The sequence below is a fragment of the Pseudorasbora parva genome, chromosome 25 (assembly GCF_024679245.1).
Source record: "Pseudorasbora parva isolate DD20220531a chromosome 25, ASM2467924v1, whole genome shotgun sequence".
In the NCBI taxonomy this organism is placed as follows: Eukaryota; Metazoa; Chordata; class Actinopteri; order Cypriniformes; family Gobionidae; genus Pseudorasbora; species Pseudorasbora parva.
The window spans coordinates 35,184,890-35,202,385 of record NC_090196.1 but is presented as its reverse complement, the minus strand read 5'-3'; the positions used below and the strand labels follow the sequence as shown (position 1 = coordinate 35,202,385).

Below are 17,496 nucleotides of genomic sequence, written 5' to 3'. Positions count from 1 at the left end.
TAATATTTATATTACATTATATATAAAACATATTTTTTGGTATTATTTTACATAATTTGTATAATTTAATGCCTCATACATTTTGCATTGCATTTTAATTTTATATTACATTATATAATTTTAGTACTGTTTTATATTATATAATTTGTATTTTCTATTATTTGGATGTTTTTAGATTATATATATATATATATACTTTTTTTGCACATATTTTAGGATGTAAATCGCTGTGATCTGTTGATTCGACTTTATAATTCTTGAATGATTTTGATCCTCTATCACACCTGTGTGCGTTTCCTCTGCTGAACACAAATGAAGATATGCTGAAGAATGTTTGTAACCAAGCAGAGAGAGCAACCACAGCAGGGACAACAATACTGCGGCATCAATGGTTGCTCTCTCTGCTTTATTACAAACATTCTTCAGCATATCTTCATTTGTGTTCAGTAGAGGAAACGCACAGAGGTTTGGAACAACATGAGGGAGAGTAAATGATGACAGAAGTTTCATTTTGGGGTGAACTGTCCCTTTAAGGGTGTTTTCACACCTGAAAGTCCGCACCAAGGTCCGAACCAAAGTTTGTGTTTGGAAATTTGGTTCTTTTTGGTTTGCTTTCACACTGCAGTTATGTCAGCGCACCAAAGAACTTTACATGACGCACTGGCGTCCTATCGTCATCATCTATGTGGGCTGCATCTTAACATTGATTGGTTTGTTAGCGGACGTGCGTCTGACGTCAGTGTGTTGTCAATTCAGCGGCTAACTTTGACAAGAATGAATGAACAGACGCATATCGTTGGCAATACTGTTAATATTATGGCACTACTATCTGCAGCACCAACTATACTTGAGGCAAATTCACCAAATGAACGTCCTCGTTGTGCAAACATTTTATCGGCGCCGACAGGAAAGGAGGAACTCCTAGAAGATAGGCTTTAGCCAAACAATGTGTTTTATTTTATAGTTATGTTTAAATATTATAATGTTATTTTTAAATTTCATCTAGGCTATATTGATTATGAAACGTGCACAGATGTGCAATATATGTCAAAGACATCGAGTCGGAAATAATTTTGACCACTTCATTAAGATTTGTTTTGTAGAAAGCTTTGTATTTTGTATCTTAATTTTAATAAATGTTTCATCATTTGCCTGAATTTAATAAATAAGCTTAAATAGCAGACATCCCGTGATCATTTGCGTTGCACATGAACTGGAGCGGTCTCATAAATAAACCGAAACTCAGCATAACGTTACTTGTTTCACAGACATTAGAAATACATTAGAAATACGCGTGAACGGAATGCTCTGCTTGTGAATATATATATATATATATATATATATATATATATATATATATATATATATATATTCACAAGCAGAGCACGCCGTTCACGCGAGCTGACATGACTACACAAGCGGTTCTGTTTAAAATGCTGCGCGCTCCATCACTGCTGCTCACGTGTGCTGTGAGTTTAATCTGTGTTTTTTCACTAATCCTACACCAGAACTTCCTGTAAATGGTCTGAAAGTCCGAACTATACAGAAAATGCTTTCACACAAGAAACGAACCGAACCTTTGTTCAGTTTGGTCCGGACCGAGACTACCTCTTTTCGTCGGACCAAATTTCGTCTGTTTGGTCCGGACCGTGGTCCGAGGGAGGTTTCACACCTGTAATTTTGGTTCGTACCAAACTGAAAAGTCCGAAAATCCGGACCAAACAAGGTAGGTGTGAAAGCACCCTAAGACTGACCTCTAGACTCTCAGTTTGTGTTGTTGTTCAGGAGTGGCGGTGCAGTGTCCTCTCAGCCTGGGGTCAGAGGTCAGAGGTTACCCCGTCGTCCAGAAGAGGACGCAGTGCTGCAGGCCATCATGGATCTGGAGAGAGAGTGAGTGTCACACACACACACACACACACACACACGCACACACACACACACACGAGCTCTGGCTAAGGTAAAGAGTGTTGTGTTCTGTGATCAGGGCTGATGGTGAGGGCAGCAGATGCAGAAAACACTCCAGATCCAGATCCAGATCGGCCCGAGTCAACAAACAGCAGAATATGAGCCCCGGGCCACCATCCATTCGCCTCGGAGGTCAAGGTTCAACTCACTAAATAACTCGCTTACCTTCTATCAGGACACTCAGTGCTACAGATGTTTTTAAGATGGCAGTGGCTCAGTGGTTCATGTAGGTTGTCTACAAACCGAAAGGTTGGTGGTTCGATCCCCGGTTCCACCTGACCAAGTGTCGAAGTGTCCAGAGCAAGACACCGAACCCCAGCTGCTCCCGACGAGCTGGATCAGGGTTCCCGCGGGGTCTTAAAAAGTCTTAAATTCAGAAAGTTACATTTAAGGCCTTAAAAAGTCTTAAAAACGCCCAGATTTTCATCCTAGGTCTTAAATTTAATTTACCAAAGTCTTAAAACTTTTACTTCCGTTCAGAAACAACACCTTTTAGTTTTCTTTACCCGACTGCTTCATGCATTTTTACTCCTTACACTTTTCCTTCAGCTTTTCAGAAAGCTGCGATTGGCAAACGGAAAGCAAGAAATTACCGTAATAAACCATATTTTGGCAAAAAGCGCTATTTGTCTTTAAAGATTTTTTTTTAAGCACGCAAAATGTTTTTACGGTCAAATAGCGCTTTAATATGCTGCCGCCAACACTCGCATTCTAATAGGGTTAAGCGTAGGGCTGCTCGATATTGGAAAAAAATTACATTGCGATATTTATTTCCAAACGATATATATTGCGATATTGAGAGCCATCAATCCAGGCTAAAGTCAATAATTACCATTCCGTGATATTAATAATTTCACTAATAAGCAAGCTTCATTACAAGTGACAAAAAGAAATGTTGGAAAGTGTGCAAACATGAAACTAAACCTCCAGTAGGTGGCAGCAGGTGACCGTCTTAACAAGTGAGTCACTGAGTCGTTCATTCAAACGATTCATTCGAACGCTGAATCGTTCACACTTGTTGCTGTGAGTGAGACGTGTTACGGGTCTGCTGTGAACGATTATCACTGCTGAAATAGAACAACAACACTAAATATTGCATCTAAAATGTAAGTGACTAAGTGAATGTTAATTAGTTGTTTATGGAGCTGTCATATGAAATCAGTGTCATTTACAGTGATGGTATTCAGGAAAACGCTCTAGTGTTGTGATTTCTCCTCGAGAGGCTGCACGAGCGTCAACAGCGCGACCTTATTATCATCAGTTCATCATATATTATCCACAATCGATCGCCACTTACACTAAAGTACTCAGTACACTCAAGTAAAATTCTCTCTCACTTGTCCCTTCAAAACACCCACATGTCCCGGACAAGCGTTAATGTTGAGCCCTGCTTTGTATTCGTCGTAAAGATCTTTGTGGTGCCGTTTTAAGTGATCTGTCAAATTGGTGGTGGTTTTCTTGTTTTGTGGCCACAAGACACTCCATGCAAAGTAGCTCTTTTTGTTCAACATCCTCCTTTATGTAGCCAAAGTAGTCCCAAAAAGATGATTTCTGGTACGAACCTTTTTTTCCCCTCTTCGGATCCTCTTCGTCGCGCATTTTAGCAGTGAATGTTTGGCCGTGAGCGGTGAGCAGCGCCACAGCGAACCAATCACTGTGCAGGCATGAGGAACGTGCATGCGTGTCACTCCAGCAACAAACTCGTGTTTACTGTGAGCTACCTTAATACACCATGGGCTACTACCCTTCACATCGCATGTTCCGGCGATGTGACTATCGCACACGCGCACATCGCGATGTCGATTTTAAAACAGAATATCGTTCAGCCCTAGTTAAGCGTAATGTATTGTGATGTATTTGATCTGACTGGGTGGGCAGCTGTCAATCTCAGGCCCTACCGTAGATCCGCCCCTATCATAGGTTGGTTGTTTTGTCTGGTCTGCACTTGTGTTTACGCGCGTTTTCAAAGAACATGGGTCTTTGCACACTGAGTCCGATATTTTCACATGCGTTTTTTCGTATTCGCGATCCAAAAAATTCGTCACGCACAGAGACCTTGCACACTGAGTCCGATGCGTATTAATGAATGTGTTACGGAAAAAAACGCAAAACAAGACAAAGTGACGTCTAGTGAGGATGATTTGTTTGTCCTGAGGAGATATTGGGTTCATCTAACGTTACTCCTGTGATCGCGTAGAGAGGAGAGTTTCCCTATCAAGCGGGATTATCCAGACCGACCGATTCAAAGTTGCAGTTTCAGTGGATTCATTAATACGCATCGGACTTAGTGTGCAAGGTCTCTGTGCGTGACGAATTTTTCGGATCACGAGAAAATATCGGACTCAGTGTGCAAAGACCTTAAGTGTGTGTTCCACGAGACTTGGCTCGACAACGACGATTTATGCAGCTGGTTACAAGCTGTCCCCAGCAATAAATATGAAGCTGTGCTAAAGGGGCTGAACTCAGACATATGTAGGGTTAGGTTGTCTGTACTAGTTTTGTGTTGGGAATATGGATGCCAAGTTCTGTCATCTATCATTCATAAGTATTTTGATATCAGTTTCTGAGTTTATTTAATGTTTCTATAACTGAATAAAAAAAATAGAATGTTTGAGAGTTTCTGAGATCATTTATAATGCTTTTAGTAATGCGTCGTGTTGGTCTTAAATTTCACTCATAATGGTCTTAAATTTAACTTATTGAAACCTGCAAGAACCCTGTGGATGGCGCCTTACATGGCTGACACCGCCGTCGGTGTGTGAATGGGTGAATGTGAGGCAAAATGTAAAGCGCTTTAGATGGCCATAGGGTCTGTTAAAAGCGCTATATAAATGCAGTCCATTTACCATTTAAGACGTTTATAAAGCTCAATCCGTCAGGAGTTAGTTTCACTGCAGGTTTAGTGGTTAGTGCGGTTAGATGGAAACCAAACATCATCCCAAAGGAGTCGCACTTCAGAATGACCTTCACTGATGATATAAACATTATGAGATGCGTATCAGATGAACACATACTCAAAATTAAAGCTGGTTTTGGTGTTTTTTGGGTACTTGTAACCAGCTAAACTAGCTGTGAGACAAACTAAACCAGTATTAACCAGCTGAGACTAGCTGTGAGACAAACTAAACCAGTATTAACCAGCTGAGACCAGCTGTGAGACAAACTAAACCAGTATTAACCAGCTGAGACCAGCTGTGAGACAAACTAAACCAGTATTAACCAGCTGAGACCAGCTGTGAGACAAACTAAACCAGTATTAACCAGCTGAGACCAGCTGTGAGACAAACTAAACCAGTATTAACCAGCTGAGACCAGCTGTGAGACAAACTAAACCAGTATTAACCAGCTGAGACCAGCTGTGAGACAAACTAAACCAGTATTAACCAGCTGAGACCAGCTGTGAGACAAACTAAACCAGTATTAACCAGCTGAGACCAGCTGTGAGACAAACTAAACCAGTATTAACCAGCTGAGACCAGCTGTGAGACAAACTAAACCAGTATAAACCAGCTGAGACCAGCTGTGAGACAAACTAAACCAGTATAAACCAGCTGAGACCAGCTGTGAGACAAACTAAACCAGTATTAACCAGCTGAGACCAGCTGTGAGACAAACTAAACCAGTATAAACCAGCTGAGACCAGCTGTGAGACAAACTAAACCAGTATAAACCAGCTGAGACCAGCTGTGAGACAAACTAAACCAGTATTAACCAGCTGAGACCAGCTGTGAGACAAACTAAACCAGTATAAACCAGCTGAGACCAGCTGTGAGACAAACTAAACCAGTATTAACCAGCTGAGACCAGCTGTGAGACAAACTAAACCAGTATTAACCAGCTGAGACCAGCTGTGAGACAAACTAAACCAGTATAAACCAGCTGAGACCAGCTGTGAGACAAACTAAACCAGTAATAACCAGCTGAGACCAGCTGTGAGACAAACTAAACCAGTAATAACCAGCTGAGACCAGCTGTGAGACAAACTAAACCAGTAATAACCAGCTGAGACCAGCTGTGAGACAAACTAAACCAGTATTAACCAGCTGAGACCAGCTGTGAGACAAACTAAACCAGTATTAACCAGCTGAGACCAGCTGTGAGACAAACTAAACCAGTAATAACCAGCTGAGACCAGCTGTGAGACAAACTAAACCAGTAATAACCAGCTGAGACCAGCTGTGAGACAAACTAAACCAGTATAAACCAGCTTAGACCAGCTGTGAGACAAACCAAACCAGTATAAACCAGCTGAGACCAGCTGTGAGACAAACCAAACCAGTATAAACCAGCTGAGACCAGCTGTGATACAAACCAAACCAGTATTAACCAGCTGAGACCAGCTGTGAGACAAACCAAACCAGTATTAACCAGCTGAGACCAGCTGTGAGACAAACTAAACCAGTATAAACCAGCTGAGACCAGCTGTGAGACAAACTAAACCAGTATAAACCAGCTGAGACCAGCTGTGAGACAAACTAAACCAGTAATAACCAGCTGAGACCAGCTGTGAGACAAACTAAACCAGTATTAACCAGCTGAGACCAGCTGTGAGACAAACTAAACCAGTAATAACCAGCTGAGACCAGCTGTGAGACAAACTAAACCAGTAATAACCAGCTGAGACCAGCTGTGAGACAAACTAAACCAGTAATAACCAGCTGAGACCAGCTGTGAGACAAACTAAACCAGTAATAACCAGCTGAGACCAGCTGTGAGACAAACTAAACCAGTAATAACCAGCTGAGACCAGCTGTGAGACAAACTAAACCAGTAATAACCAGCTGAGACCAGCTGTGAGACAAACTAAACCAGTATTAACCAGCTGAGACCAGCTGTGAGACAAACTAAACCAGTAATAACCAGCTGAGACCAGCTGTGAGACAAACTAAACCAGTATAAACCAGCTGAGACCAGCTGTGAGACAAACTAAACCAGTAATAACCAGCTGAGACCAGCTGTGAGACAAACTAAACCAGTAATAACCAGCTGAGACCAGCTGTGAGACAAACTAAACCAGTATAAACCAGCTTAGACCAGCTGTGAGACAAACCAAACCAGTATAAACCAGCTGAGACCAGCTGTGAGACAAACCAAACCAGTATAAACCAGCTGAGACCAGCTGTGAGACAAACCAAACCAGTATTAACCAGCTGAGACCAGCTGTGAGACAAACTAAACCAGTATAAACCAGCTGAGACCAGCTGTGAGACAAACTAAACCAGTATAAACCAGCTGAGACCAGCTGTGAGACAAACTAAACCAGTATTAACCAGCTGAGACCAGCTGTGAGACAAACTAAACCAGTATAAACCAGCTGAGACCAGCTGTGAGACAAACTAAACCAGTATTAACCAGCTGAGACCAGCTGTGAGACAAACTAAACCAGTAATAACCAGCTGAGACCAGCTGTGAGACAAACTAAACCAGTATTAACCAGCTGAGACCAGCTGTGAGACAAACTAAACCAGTATTAACCAGCTGAGACCAGCTGTGAGACAAACTAAACCAGTAATAACCAGCTGAGACCAGCTGTGAGACAAACTAAACCAGTATAAACCAGCTGAGACCAGCTGTGAGACAAACTAAACCAGTAATAACCAGCTGAGACCAGCTGTGAGACAAACTAAACCAGTATAAACCAGCTTAGACCAGCTGTGAGACAAACCAAACCAGTATAAACCAGCTGAGACCAGCTGTGAGACAAACTAAACCAGTATAAACCAGCTGAGACCAGCTGTGAGACAAACTAAACCAGTAATAACCAGCTGAGACCAGCTGTGAGACAAACTAAACCAGTATAAACCAGCTTAGACCAGCTGTGAGACAAACCAAACCAGTATAAACCAGCTGAGACCAGCTGTGAGACAAACCAAACCAGTATAAACCAGCTGAGACCAGCTGTGAGACAAACCAAACCAGTATTAACCAGCTGAGACCAGCTGTGAGACAAACTAAACCAGTATTAACCAGCTGAGACCAGCTGTGAGACAAACTAAACCAGTATAAACCAGCTGAGACCAGCTGTGAGACAAACTAAACCAGTATAAACCATCTGAGACCAGCTGTGAGACAAACTAAACCAGTATTAACCAGCTGAGACCAGCTGTGAGACAAACTAAACCAGTAATAACCAGCTGAGACCAGCTGTGAGACAAACTAAACCAGTATAAACCAGCTGAGACCAGCTGTGAGACAAACTAAACCAGTAATAACCAGCTGAGACCAGCTGTGAGACAAACTAAACCAGTAATAACCAGCTGAGACCAGCTGTGAGACAAACTAAACCAGTATTAACCAGCTGAGACCAGCTGTGAGACAAACTAAACCAGTATAAACCAGCTGAGACCAGCTGTGAGACAAACTAAACCAGTATTAACCAGCTGAGACCAGCTGTGAGACAAACTAAACCAGTAATAACCAGCTGAGACCAGCTGTGAGACAAACTAAACCAGTAATAACCAGCTGAGACCAGCTGTGAGACAAACTAAACCAGTATTAACCAGCTGAGACCAGCTGTGAGACAAACTAAACCAGTATAAACCAGCTGAGACCAGCTGTGAGACAAACTAAACCAGTATTAACCAGCTGAGACCAGCTGTGAGACAAACTAAACCAGTATTAACCAGCTGAGACCAGCTGTGAGACAAACTAAACCAGTATAAACCAGCTGAGACCAGCTGTGAGACAAACTAAACCGGTATTAACCAGCTGAGACCAGCTGTGAGACAAACTAAACCGGTATTAACCAGCTGAGACCAGCTGTGAGACAAACTAAACCAGTATTAACCAGCTGAGACCAGCTGTGAGACAAACTAAACCAGTATAAACCAGCTGAGACCAGCTGTGAGACAAACTAAACCAGTAATAACCAGCTGAGACCAGCTGTGAGACAAACTAAACCAGTATTAACCAGCTGAGACCAGCTGTGAGACAAACTAAACCAGTAATAACCAGCTGAGACCAGCTGTGAGACAAACTAAACCAGTATTAACCAGCTGAGACCAGCTGTGAGACAAACTAAACCAGTATTAACCAGCTGAGACCAGCTGTGAGACAAACTAAACCAGTAATAACCAGCTGAGACCAGCTGTGAGACAAACTAAACCAGTAATAACCAGCTGAGACCAGCTGTGAGACAAACTAAACCAGTATTAACCAGCTGAGACCAGCTGTGAGACAAACTAAACCGGTATTAACCAGCTGAGACCAGCTGTGAGACAAACTAAACCGGTATTAACCAGCTGAGACCAGCTGTGAGACAAACTAAACCAGTATTAACCAGCTGAGACCAGCTGTGAGACAAACTAAACCAGTATAAACCAGCTGAGACCAGCTGTGAGACAAACTAAACCAGTAATAACCAGCTGAGACCAGCTGTGAGACAAACTAAACCAGTATTAACCAGCTGAGACCAGCTGTGAGACAAACTAAACCAGTAATTACCAGCTGAGACCAGCTGTGAGACAAACTAAACCAGTAATAACCAGCTGAGACCAGCTGTGAGACAAACTAAACCAGTATTAACCAGCTGAGACCAGCTGTGAGACAAACTAAACCAGTATTAACCAGCTGAGACCAGCTGTGAGACAAACTAAACCAGTATTAACCAGCTGAGACCAGCTGTGAGACAAACTAAACCAGTATAAACCAGCTGAGACCAGCTGTGAGACAAACTAAACCAGTATTAACCAGCTGAGACCAGCTGTGAGACAAACTAAACCAGTATTAACCAGCTGAGACCAGCTGTGAGACAAACTAAACCAGTAATAACCAGCTGAGACCAGCTGTGAGACAAACTAAACCAGTAATAACCAGCTGAGACCAGCTGTGAGACAAACTAAACCAGTATAAACCAGCTGAGACCAGCTGTGAGACAAACTAAACCAGTATTAACCAGCTGAGACCAGCTGTGAGACAAACTAAACCAGTATAAACCAGCTGAGACCAGCTGTGAGACAAACTAAACCAGTATAAACCAGCTGAGACCAGCTGTGAGACAAACTAAACCAGTATAAACCAAAATACCAAAAATATAAAGTGGAAACCAACCTGAACTAATATGACGTTATTGTAAAGTTTTATCATAATTTCTTTGTCAAACTCCCGCCTGCCGCGTACCTGGACTCCTGTATGATCTGGAGAATATTGGTGGTGTTTTCCACTCAGTTCTTCAGGTTAGTGCTTTAATTGGACGTCCCAGTTAAGGTCTTTTTTTAGCCGCTGAGCTTTAAAGTCATTATTTATGTGGTGTTAAGAGGCTCGGCTCTCCACAGGCCTGTGTTTAGTCCCATCAGCACTCGTACGGCCGGAATGGGTCGCCTCGCTTTAACTGACACAATAAAAACTGAGCAAACAGAAGCCATTTCTGCTGCTCCGACCGCTAATGAGCGGACCCACGAGGGGCCGAGGCGCGGGATGAAGGAAACATCATGGCACCATGGGGACTTAGAGATATATGGGTCAATGACATGACATGTATTTTTTGTGTCCAAATGATTTATTTTTCTAAACATAATTTTAATAAATACATGTCATATATCAAACTGATCTACAATATCTCCTTTATAAGAAACCTTTTTCATTTTATTGATATTCAATTGATGTTTTTGAGTTTTGGTGTTTGAAAGACCAAAAATGTCAGGCGGTGCGACCGTCCGAACCTGCAACCAGAGAACAAAACTGCAATAAAAAGGTTAATTTTGTCATTAAAATTTTTAATTAAATAGTTTGGCATGATTTTATGTCAAAGTCATTATAAATGAGCGAAAATGGTGTATCAGTCCTATTTCAAAACTATTTTAACACTTAAAAAACTTTTGTCCGAAAAATTGACTTCTCCAAATGTCAGGGAGGGCGACCGACATAAAAACGCAATTTTATGCAATGTTCCTTTAAGAAAACCATGTGACAGCATATGACATTACACAAAAGACCCCAGAGGACCCATTTGATGCAGTAACAAGGTTAGTCACCCTCCCATAAATATTAGATAATTTGACATTTTTGAGTAATGATGAGGTTGATTCAACTTATCATGTCAGGCGGTATGACCCCTGGAAAACTTTGAAAATGTGTTGTTATTATTAAAATGTGTATTTGATTAAAAAAAATTATGTATAACCTTGAGCACATGGTCAAACATTTTTATAGGTGTCCAAACTAATGCCTGTTAGATTTGAATTGAGTTTGAAATGTCAGGTGGTGCGACCAATATGTCAGGTGTCGCGACCAGAATAGCAGTTAAACGAACTGAAAAAAAGTCATGTTAATTCATGTTTTTGAATATATTAAATACATTTGAATAAATGTATAAAGCTTTCTGTAAGATATTAAGTTGTTTAACGGTGCAATCTACATATATATTTTTATTTTATTTTATGATGGTATGGGTAACCATTTAAGCACATTGTCCATCTAAAAATCATATTCTTCAAGAATAACCAACACTGATACTAAAACAATTGCATATTGCATCTTTAAATTAATCTTTTTTTCATTTGTTTTTGTAGATGCCATTATCAAGCAAGGAGAAAAGAGCACAACATAGAGCTAATTTAAAGGGGTTATGAATTGAGAAATCAGCTTTCCCTTGAGCTTTTGATATATAAAAGGTCATGGTAATATAAGAATATCCTGTAAGTTTCAGAGCTAAAAACTTCCTTGTTAGTCAAAGAAAAGCTTTTATAAACACCAGGCCCAGCAAACGGTCTTGTGCTTCATCCTGACATCATCGACTGACGAAACACGCCTCTACAGAATAATAAGCACATCCATGTGTGTGTGTGTGTGCAGTTTGTGCTTCTATCCACCGATCGGGCAGGCCAAGCAATACAAAAATAATATTTCAATCAATCGTGGGTGGATGAGAAATAAATCATTGTGTTTGTTTGATAAAGATGTTCTCAAGCCCTGTGGTCGAGAGAATCATTCTGGTTGCCACTTTCAAAACAATCTTTCCCTCCAATGAACTGACAGCGTTTACTTCTAAGTCTCCAGTGACACGCCCATCAAAACCCAGCGTACAGGAGAGAGAGCCTCAAAACCAGTGTAGAAAATAGACTATCGCTTATTAGTTATGATGTTTTTGAATGTAAAAACCCCACGAACATCATTAGTTGACCTCAGACAACAGTATAAATAAAAATAAAAAAGCCAGTTCATGACACCTTTAAAAAGTGATCCAGTTGCAAGGGCAGAGTACCTTGCCAAAAGAAAAGCAAGGTTTTGTGTACATCTAGATAGATTACAACTCAAGTTAAGATGTTATGTTTTGTGGTAATTACACAGTTATTACATGTTAATAATAGAAATGTTTTAAATTTCTAGTTCCCTTTCAGTTGGTCACGTTCGACGTACGTCTCCATTCCCTCCTTCAGGGAACGAGGGTTACATACGTAACGGAGACGTTCTAAAGAATCGATAATCAAATGTTTTTATTTATTTATTTTTATCTTGACTTACTGTTACTAATGTGTCTATTTGAATGAACAATAGATTGATAGATTCTGGGCCCAATATTTGCACTAGTTCCATATAAAAGATGTTTTCATTTATTTAACTTGTTCCTTGAGGTTTTGTCTGTATTGTTTTGCAATTCTTGTTAATGAAATATTATTATATTACTGAGTTACATAAATTGGTCTGAGGATTAAAATAAAGGCAATTGAAATCAGAATAAAATGCATTGACATTTTTACTTTTATCTTGTGAATATCAATCTTTATTGATCATAACGTCAGGTGGTGCGACCGGTCATGGTCAGGTGGTGCAACCAGCATATTTTCATTTAAATGTATCAATTTCCACTGCAATTGCAAAATAAAGTAAGAAATATAACTGTAAAACTTTATATAACATATACAAACCATTTTAACAATTAAAAACAAAAATAAAAACTCCTTATCGAAAAATTGGTGTTTGAACACATAGAAAAGTAGCCATTTATATGAATTGGAATAAAAAAGACAACAAATAAAGAAATGAAAGGGGAATTTACAATGCAATATGCATTTAAGACACTACAAGGACTGATATTTACAAGTTCTCAGTAGTGGTAAGTACATTAAATGTATATTTATTTAAATAAATATATGGTCGCACCACCTGACATTTTCTGGGTGGTAAAATCAGAAATCTTGTTTAATAATGAATTAATGCTGCCTAAAAAGCTGTAAAACCAATATGAAGCAACATCAAACATTTGTTTGGACATAAAAATGCATTTTAAAACCATTTTGCTTAAAAAAAAATAAAAAATGATCTTGAAAACCTTATTCGTCATTGACCCATATATATATATATATTGAAAAAAAAAAATTATATATATATATATATATATATATAAAATAGTAGAGGTTACCTGAGCAATTAGGCTTAATATGTCATTTTTATTTTTTATTTTTTAATTATTTAATTAATTATTTAATTCATTCATTCATTCATTCATTTAATTAAAAGGGTTATAGATATATAAAGGTTATTTAAATTCATAATATATTAATTTATTTAAATTCATTAAAAAAATTAAGTTTCATATATTTCAAATATATGGATTTAAATAAATAAAATAGATTACATTATAAAATAAAACTTTCTTCGAAATTTCCGTGTAGAGCCACATTAATTACCTGAACATTTATGCTTACAATTAAAATAAAATGAGTAACTTGAAACTATTAAAAACAATTTAACATGATTAACTTGAAATTATTAATTGATTAAAAATATATATAAATGTCTGTTGTTTGCACAGGGTTCCCGCGGGGTCTTAAAAAAGCATTGAATTTATTAATTTGGAAATAATACCTTAAAAAGTCTTGAATTTGGATGTCTGGGTCTTAAAAATCGTGTTGTATGTAACTCTCAGTATTGTATTTTTCCTCAAAAATATAATTAGTCAACCACGATTATTTTGATTAAATAATGTAGTATAGATAAAGAGTGGCGGAACCAATAACTGAGACCGCAACGCAGCCCCGGGTCATATTCAGATACTGCGAACACGTGAGGCCTTCAGGAAATCAAGATGTTTTATATGAATGGTCTTAAAAACACTTGAAGACCTAAAGAAACCTGTAGGAACCCTGCTGTAGACTAATCGGTGCCTATAAAGAGAAACCTCTCCAACCCGGCGTGGCACAACAGGAACACACACACACACACACACACACACACACACGCGCGCACACACACACTTCTCCAACACCGAGTTGTGCTCCTTCACCGGCACGCTTCCCAGATCATGTTTGACAGTTCGGTTCATATATTGTTTTGGACAGATTATTTTTATTTCTGCTCAGTTTGATTTTTAAGAGCAAGTGTTTGTTCTGATGTTCTTCACTGTGTCTGCAGAGCAACACCAGCCATCCGGAGGACCGAAAGAAGAATCTCCACACACTCCTGTATCAGCCAGCAAGGTATCGATCGCTTCTGTTCAAACACACTGAGCCAGAACCATTCTGTGACCACCTAAACGCACACTGCACTCTCAACCAAATCAGTCCAAAATCACAGCCAATCAGAAGAGCGTGTGGGCAGAGTCTCTCTGCAAGCCACTGCACTCTCAACCAAATCAATCTAAAATCACAGCCAATCAGAAGAGCATGTGGGCGGAGTCTCTCTGCAAGCCACTGCACTCTCAACCAAATCAATCTAAAATCATAGCCAATCAGAAGAGCATGTGGGCGGAGTCTCTCTGCAAGCCACTGCACTCTCAACCAAATCAATCTAAAATCATAGCCAATCAGAAGAGCATGTGGGCGGAGTCTCTCTGCAAGCCACTGCACTCTCAACCAAATCAATCTAAAATCACAGCCAATCAGAAGAGCATGTGGGCGGAGTCTCTCTGCAAGCCACTGCACTCTCAACCAAATCAATCTAAAATCATAGCCAATCAGAAGAGCATGTGGGCGGAGTCTCTCTGCAAGCCACTGCACTCTCAACCAAATCAATCTAAAATCACAGCCAATCAGAAGAGCCTGTGGGCGGAGTCTCTCTGCAAGCCACTGCACTCTCAACCAAATCAATCTAAAAATCACAGCCAATCAGAAGAGCGTGTGGGCGGAGTCTCTCTGCAAGCCACTGCACTCTCAACCAAATCAATCTAAAATCACAGCCAATCAGAAGAGTGTGTGGGCGGAGTCTCTCTGCAAGCCACTGCACTCTCAACCAAATCAATCTAAAATCATAGCCAATCAGAAGAGCATGTGGGCGGAGTCTCTCTGCAAGCCACTGCACTCTCAACCAAATCAATCTAAAATCATAGCCAATCAGAAGAGCATGTGGGCGGAGTCTCTCTGCAAGCCACTGCACTCTCAACCAAATCAATCTAAAAATCACAGCCAATCAGAAGAGCATGTGGGCGGAGTCTCTCTGCAAGCCACTGCACTCAACCAAATCAATCTAAAATCACAGCCAATCAGAAGAGCGTGTGGGCGGAGTCTCTCTGCAAGCCACTGCACTCTCAACCAAATCAATCTAAAATCATAGCCAATCAGAAGAGCATGTGGGCGGAGTCTCTCTGCAAGCCACTGCACTCTCAACCAAATCAATCTAAAATCATAGCCAATCAGAAGAGCATGTGGGCGGAGTCTCTCTGCAAGCCACTGCACTCTCAACCAAATCAATCTAAAATCACAGCCAATCAGAAGAGCATGTGGGCGGAGTCTCTCTGCAAGCCACTGCACTCTCAACCAAATCAATCTAAAATCATAGCCAATCAGAAGAGCATGTGGGCGGAGTCTCTCTGCAAGCCACTGCACTCTCAACCAAATCAATCTAAAATCACAGCCAATCAGAAGAGCCTGTGGGCGGAGTCTCTCTGCAAGCCACTGCACTCTCAACCAAATCAATCTAAAAATCACAGCCAATCAGAAGAGCGTGTGGGCGGAGTCTCTCTGCAAGCCACTGCACTCTCAACCAAATCAATCTAAAATCACAGCCAATCAGAAGAGTGTGTGGGCGGAGTCTCTCTGCAAGCCACTGCACTCTCAACCAAATCAATCTAAAATCATAGCCAATCAGAAGAGCATGTGGGCGGAGTCTCTCTGCAAGCCACTGCACTCTCAACCAAATCAATCTAAAATCATAGCCAATCAGAAGAGCATGTGGGCGGAGTCTCTCTGCAAGCCACTGCACTCTCAACCAAATCAATCTAAAAATCACAGCCAATCAGAAGAGCATGTGGGCGGAGTCTCTCTGCAAGCCACTGCACTCAACCAAATCAATCTAAAATCACAGCCAATCAGAAGAGCGTGTGGGCGGAGTCTCTCTGCAAGCCACTGCACTCTCAACCAAATCAATCTAAAAATCACAGCCAATCAGAAGAGCGTGTGGGCGGAGTCTCTCTGCAAGCCACTGCACTCTCAACCAAATCAATCTAAAATCACAGCCAATCAGAAGAGCGTGTGGGCGGAGTCTCTCTGCAAGCCACTGCACTCTCAACCAAATCAATCTAAAATCACAGCCAATCAGAAGAGCGTGTGGGCGGAGTCTCTCTGCAAGCCACTGCACTCTCAACCAAATCAATCTAAAATCACAGCCAATCAGAAGAGCGTGTGGGCGGAGTCTCTCTGCAAGCCACTGCACTCTCAACCAAATCAATCTAAAATCACAGAAACAGACATAAATGGATTAGTACATAATGCAATTAATACATATAACACCATTTTAATATTATTAGAATACATATTGAGTGACTGAAACAATCTTTGCCATGGATAGACTTGTGCTTTTATCAAACTAGAAACCAAAACACTGATCCGAAGAACTTATGATGTGGCATTATACTACTCAAAAACCCTAACAAAGAAAATAAATTATTCTTGATATGTTCAGAAATCAGTAATAAATGTTCAGACAGAGGGAATCTGGAAGAGGCGCACAGACACACGCTTGTTCAACACTAGGTGGCGCTGTAATAAGGCTTATTATAAAACTTTGGAAACATAATTTGTTGATTCCTTGAGTCAAACCCTACAAAATGTAGATCTTGAAATACATTGTATATCCTCCAATACAATTTTTCAACCATTTTGAATTTTCCTAAAAACCTACTTTTATTAAAGTGGCGGTGAAATGCTGTTTCCTGCATCCTGAGCTTTCCACTGTTAAAGACTTGGATTCCCATCCTAAACACAGACGACAAAGTTTCAAAAACTAATGTTGGACGTTTGATGGAGTATTTCTGTGTTAAAAATACTCCTTCCGGTTTCTCACAAGTTTCGGAGAGTTTTTTTGAGTATGGGTCGGCTTGACGTTAATAGAGCGGAAGGTCCTTGTATGGGCCGTACGGGCTCTTCTCCCGGTAGGGTGAGCGCGCGTGACTAGAGCGAGAGAGGAAACGCACGCCCATACACACTCTCAGCTGCAGATCCAGTCGTCCGTGAACACTTCTGTCGCGCCGCGCTCCACTTTATTCCTATGGGTGACGTCAAGCGACTTTAACACGGCCGCACAGCATTCTGGGAAGGCAGCGCTGCATTTGAACCGATTTGAACGCAGAAATGACGGGAAGCTTCACAACATCGCTTC

General features: G+C 40.6%; 1 protein-coding gene across 5 annotated transcripts in view; it reads left to right on the top strand.

Annotated features, from left to right (window-relative positions):
- The window catches only part of LOC137065136 (periphilin-1), a 35,009-nt gene that overhangs the window by 4,437 nt on the left and 13,076 nt on the right, over nucleotides 1-17,496 (top strand). For 3 of the 5 annotated variants that reach the window (XM_067436701.1, XM_067436703.1, XM_067436700.1), the window contains exons 6-8: nucleotides 1,786-1,890; nucleotides 1,985-2,103; nucleotides 14,317-14,381. In XM_067436701.1, the coding sequence (XP_067292802.1) occupies nucleotides 1,786-1,890; nucleotides 1,985-2,103; nucleotides 14,317-14,381 (289 nt within the window). The remainder of the gene's footprint in view (nucleotides 1-1,785; nucleotides 1,891-1,984; nucleotides 2,104-14,316; nucleotides 14,382-17,496) is intronic. The other 2 variants (XM_067436704.1, XM_067436702.1) reach the window with 1 other exon arrangement.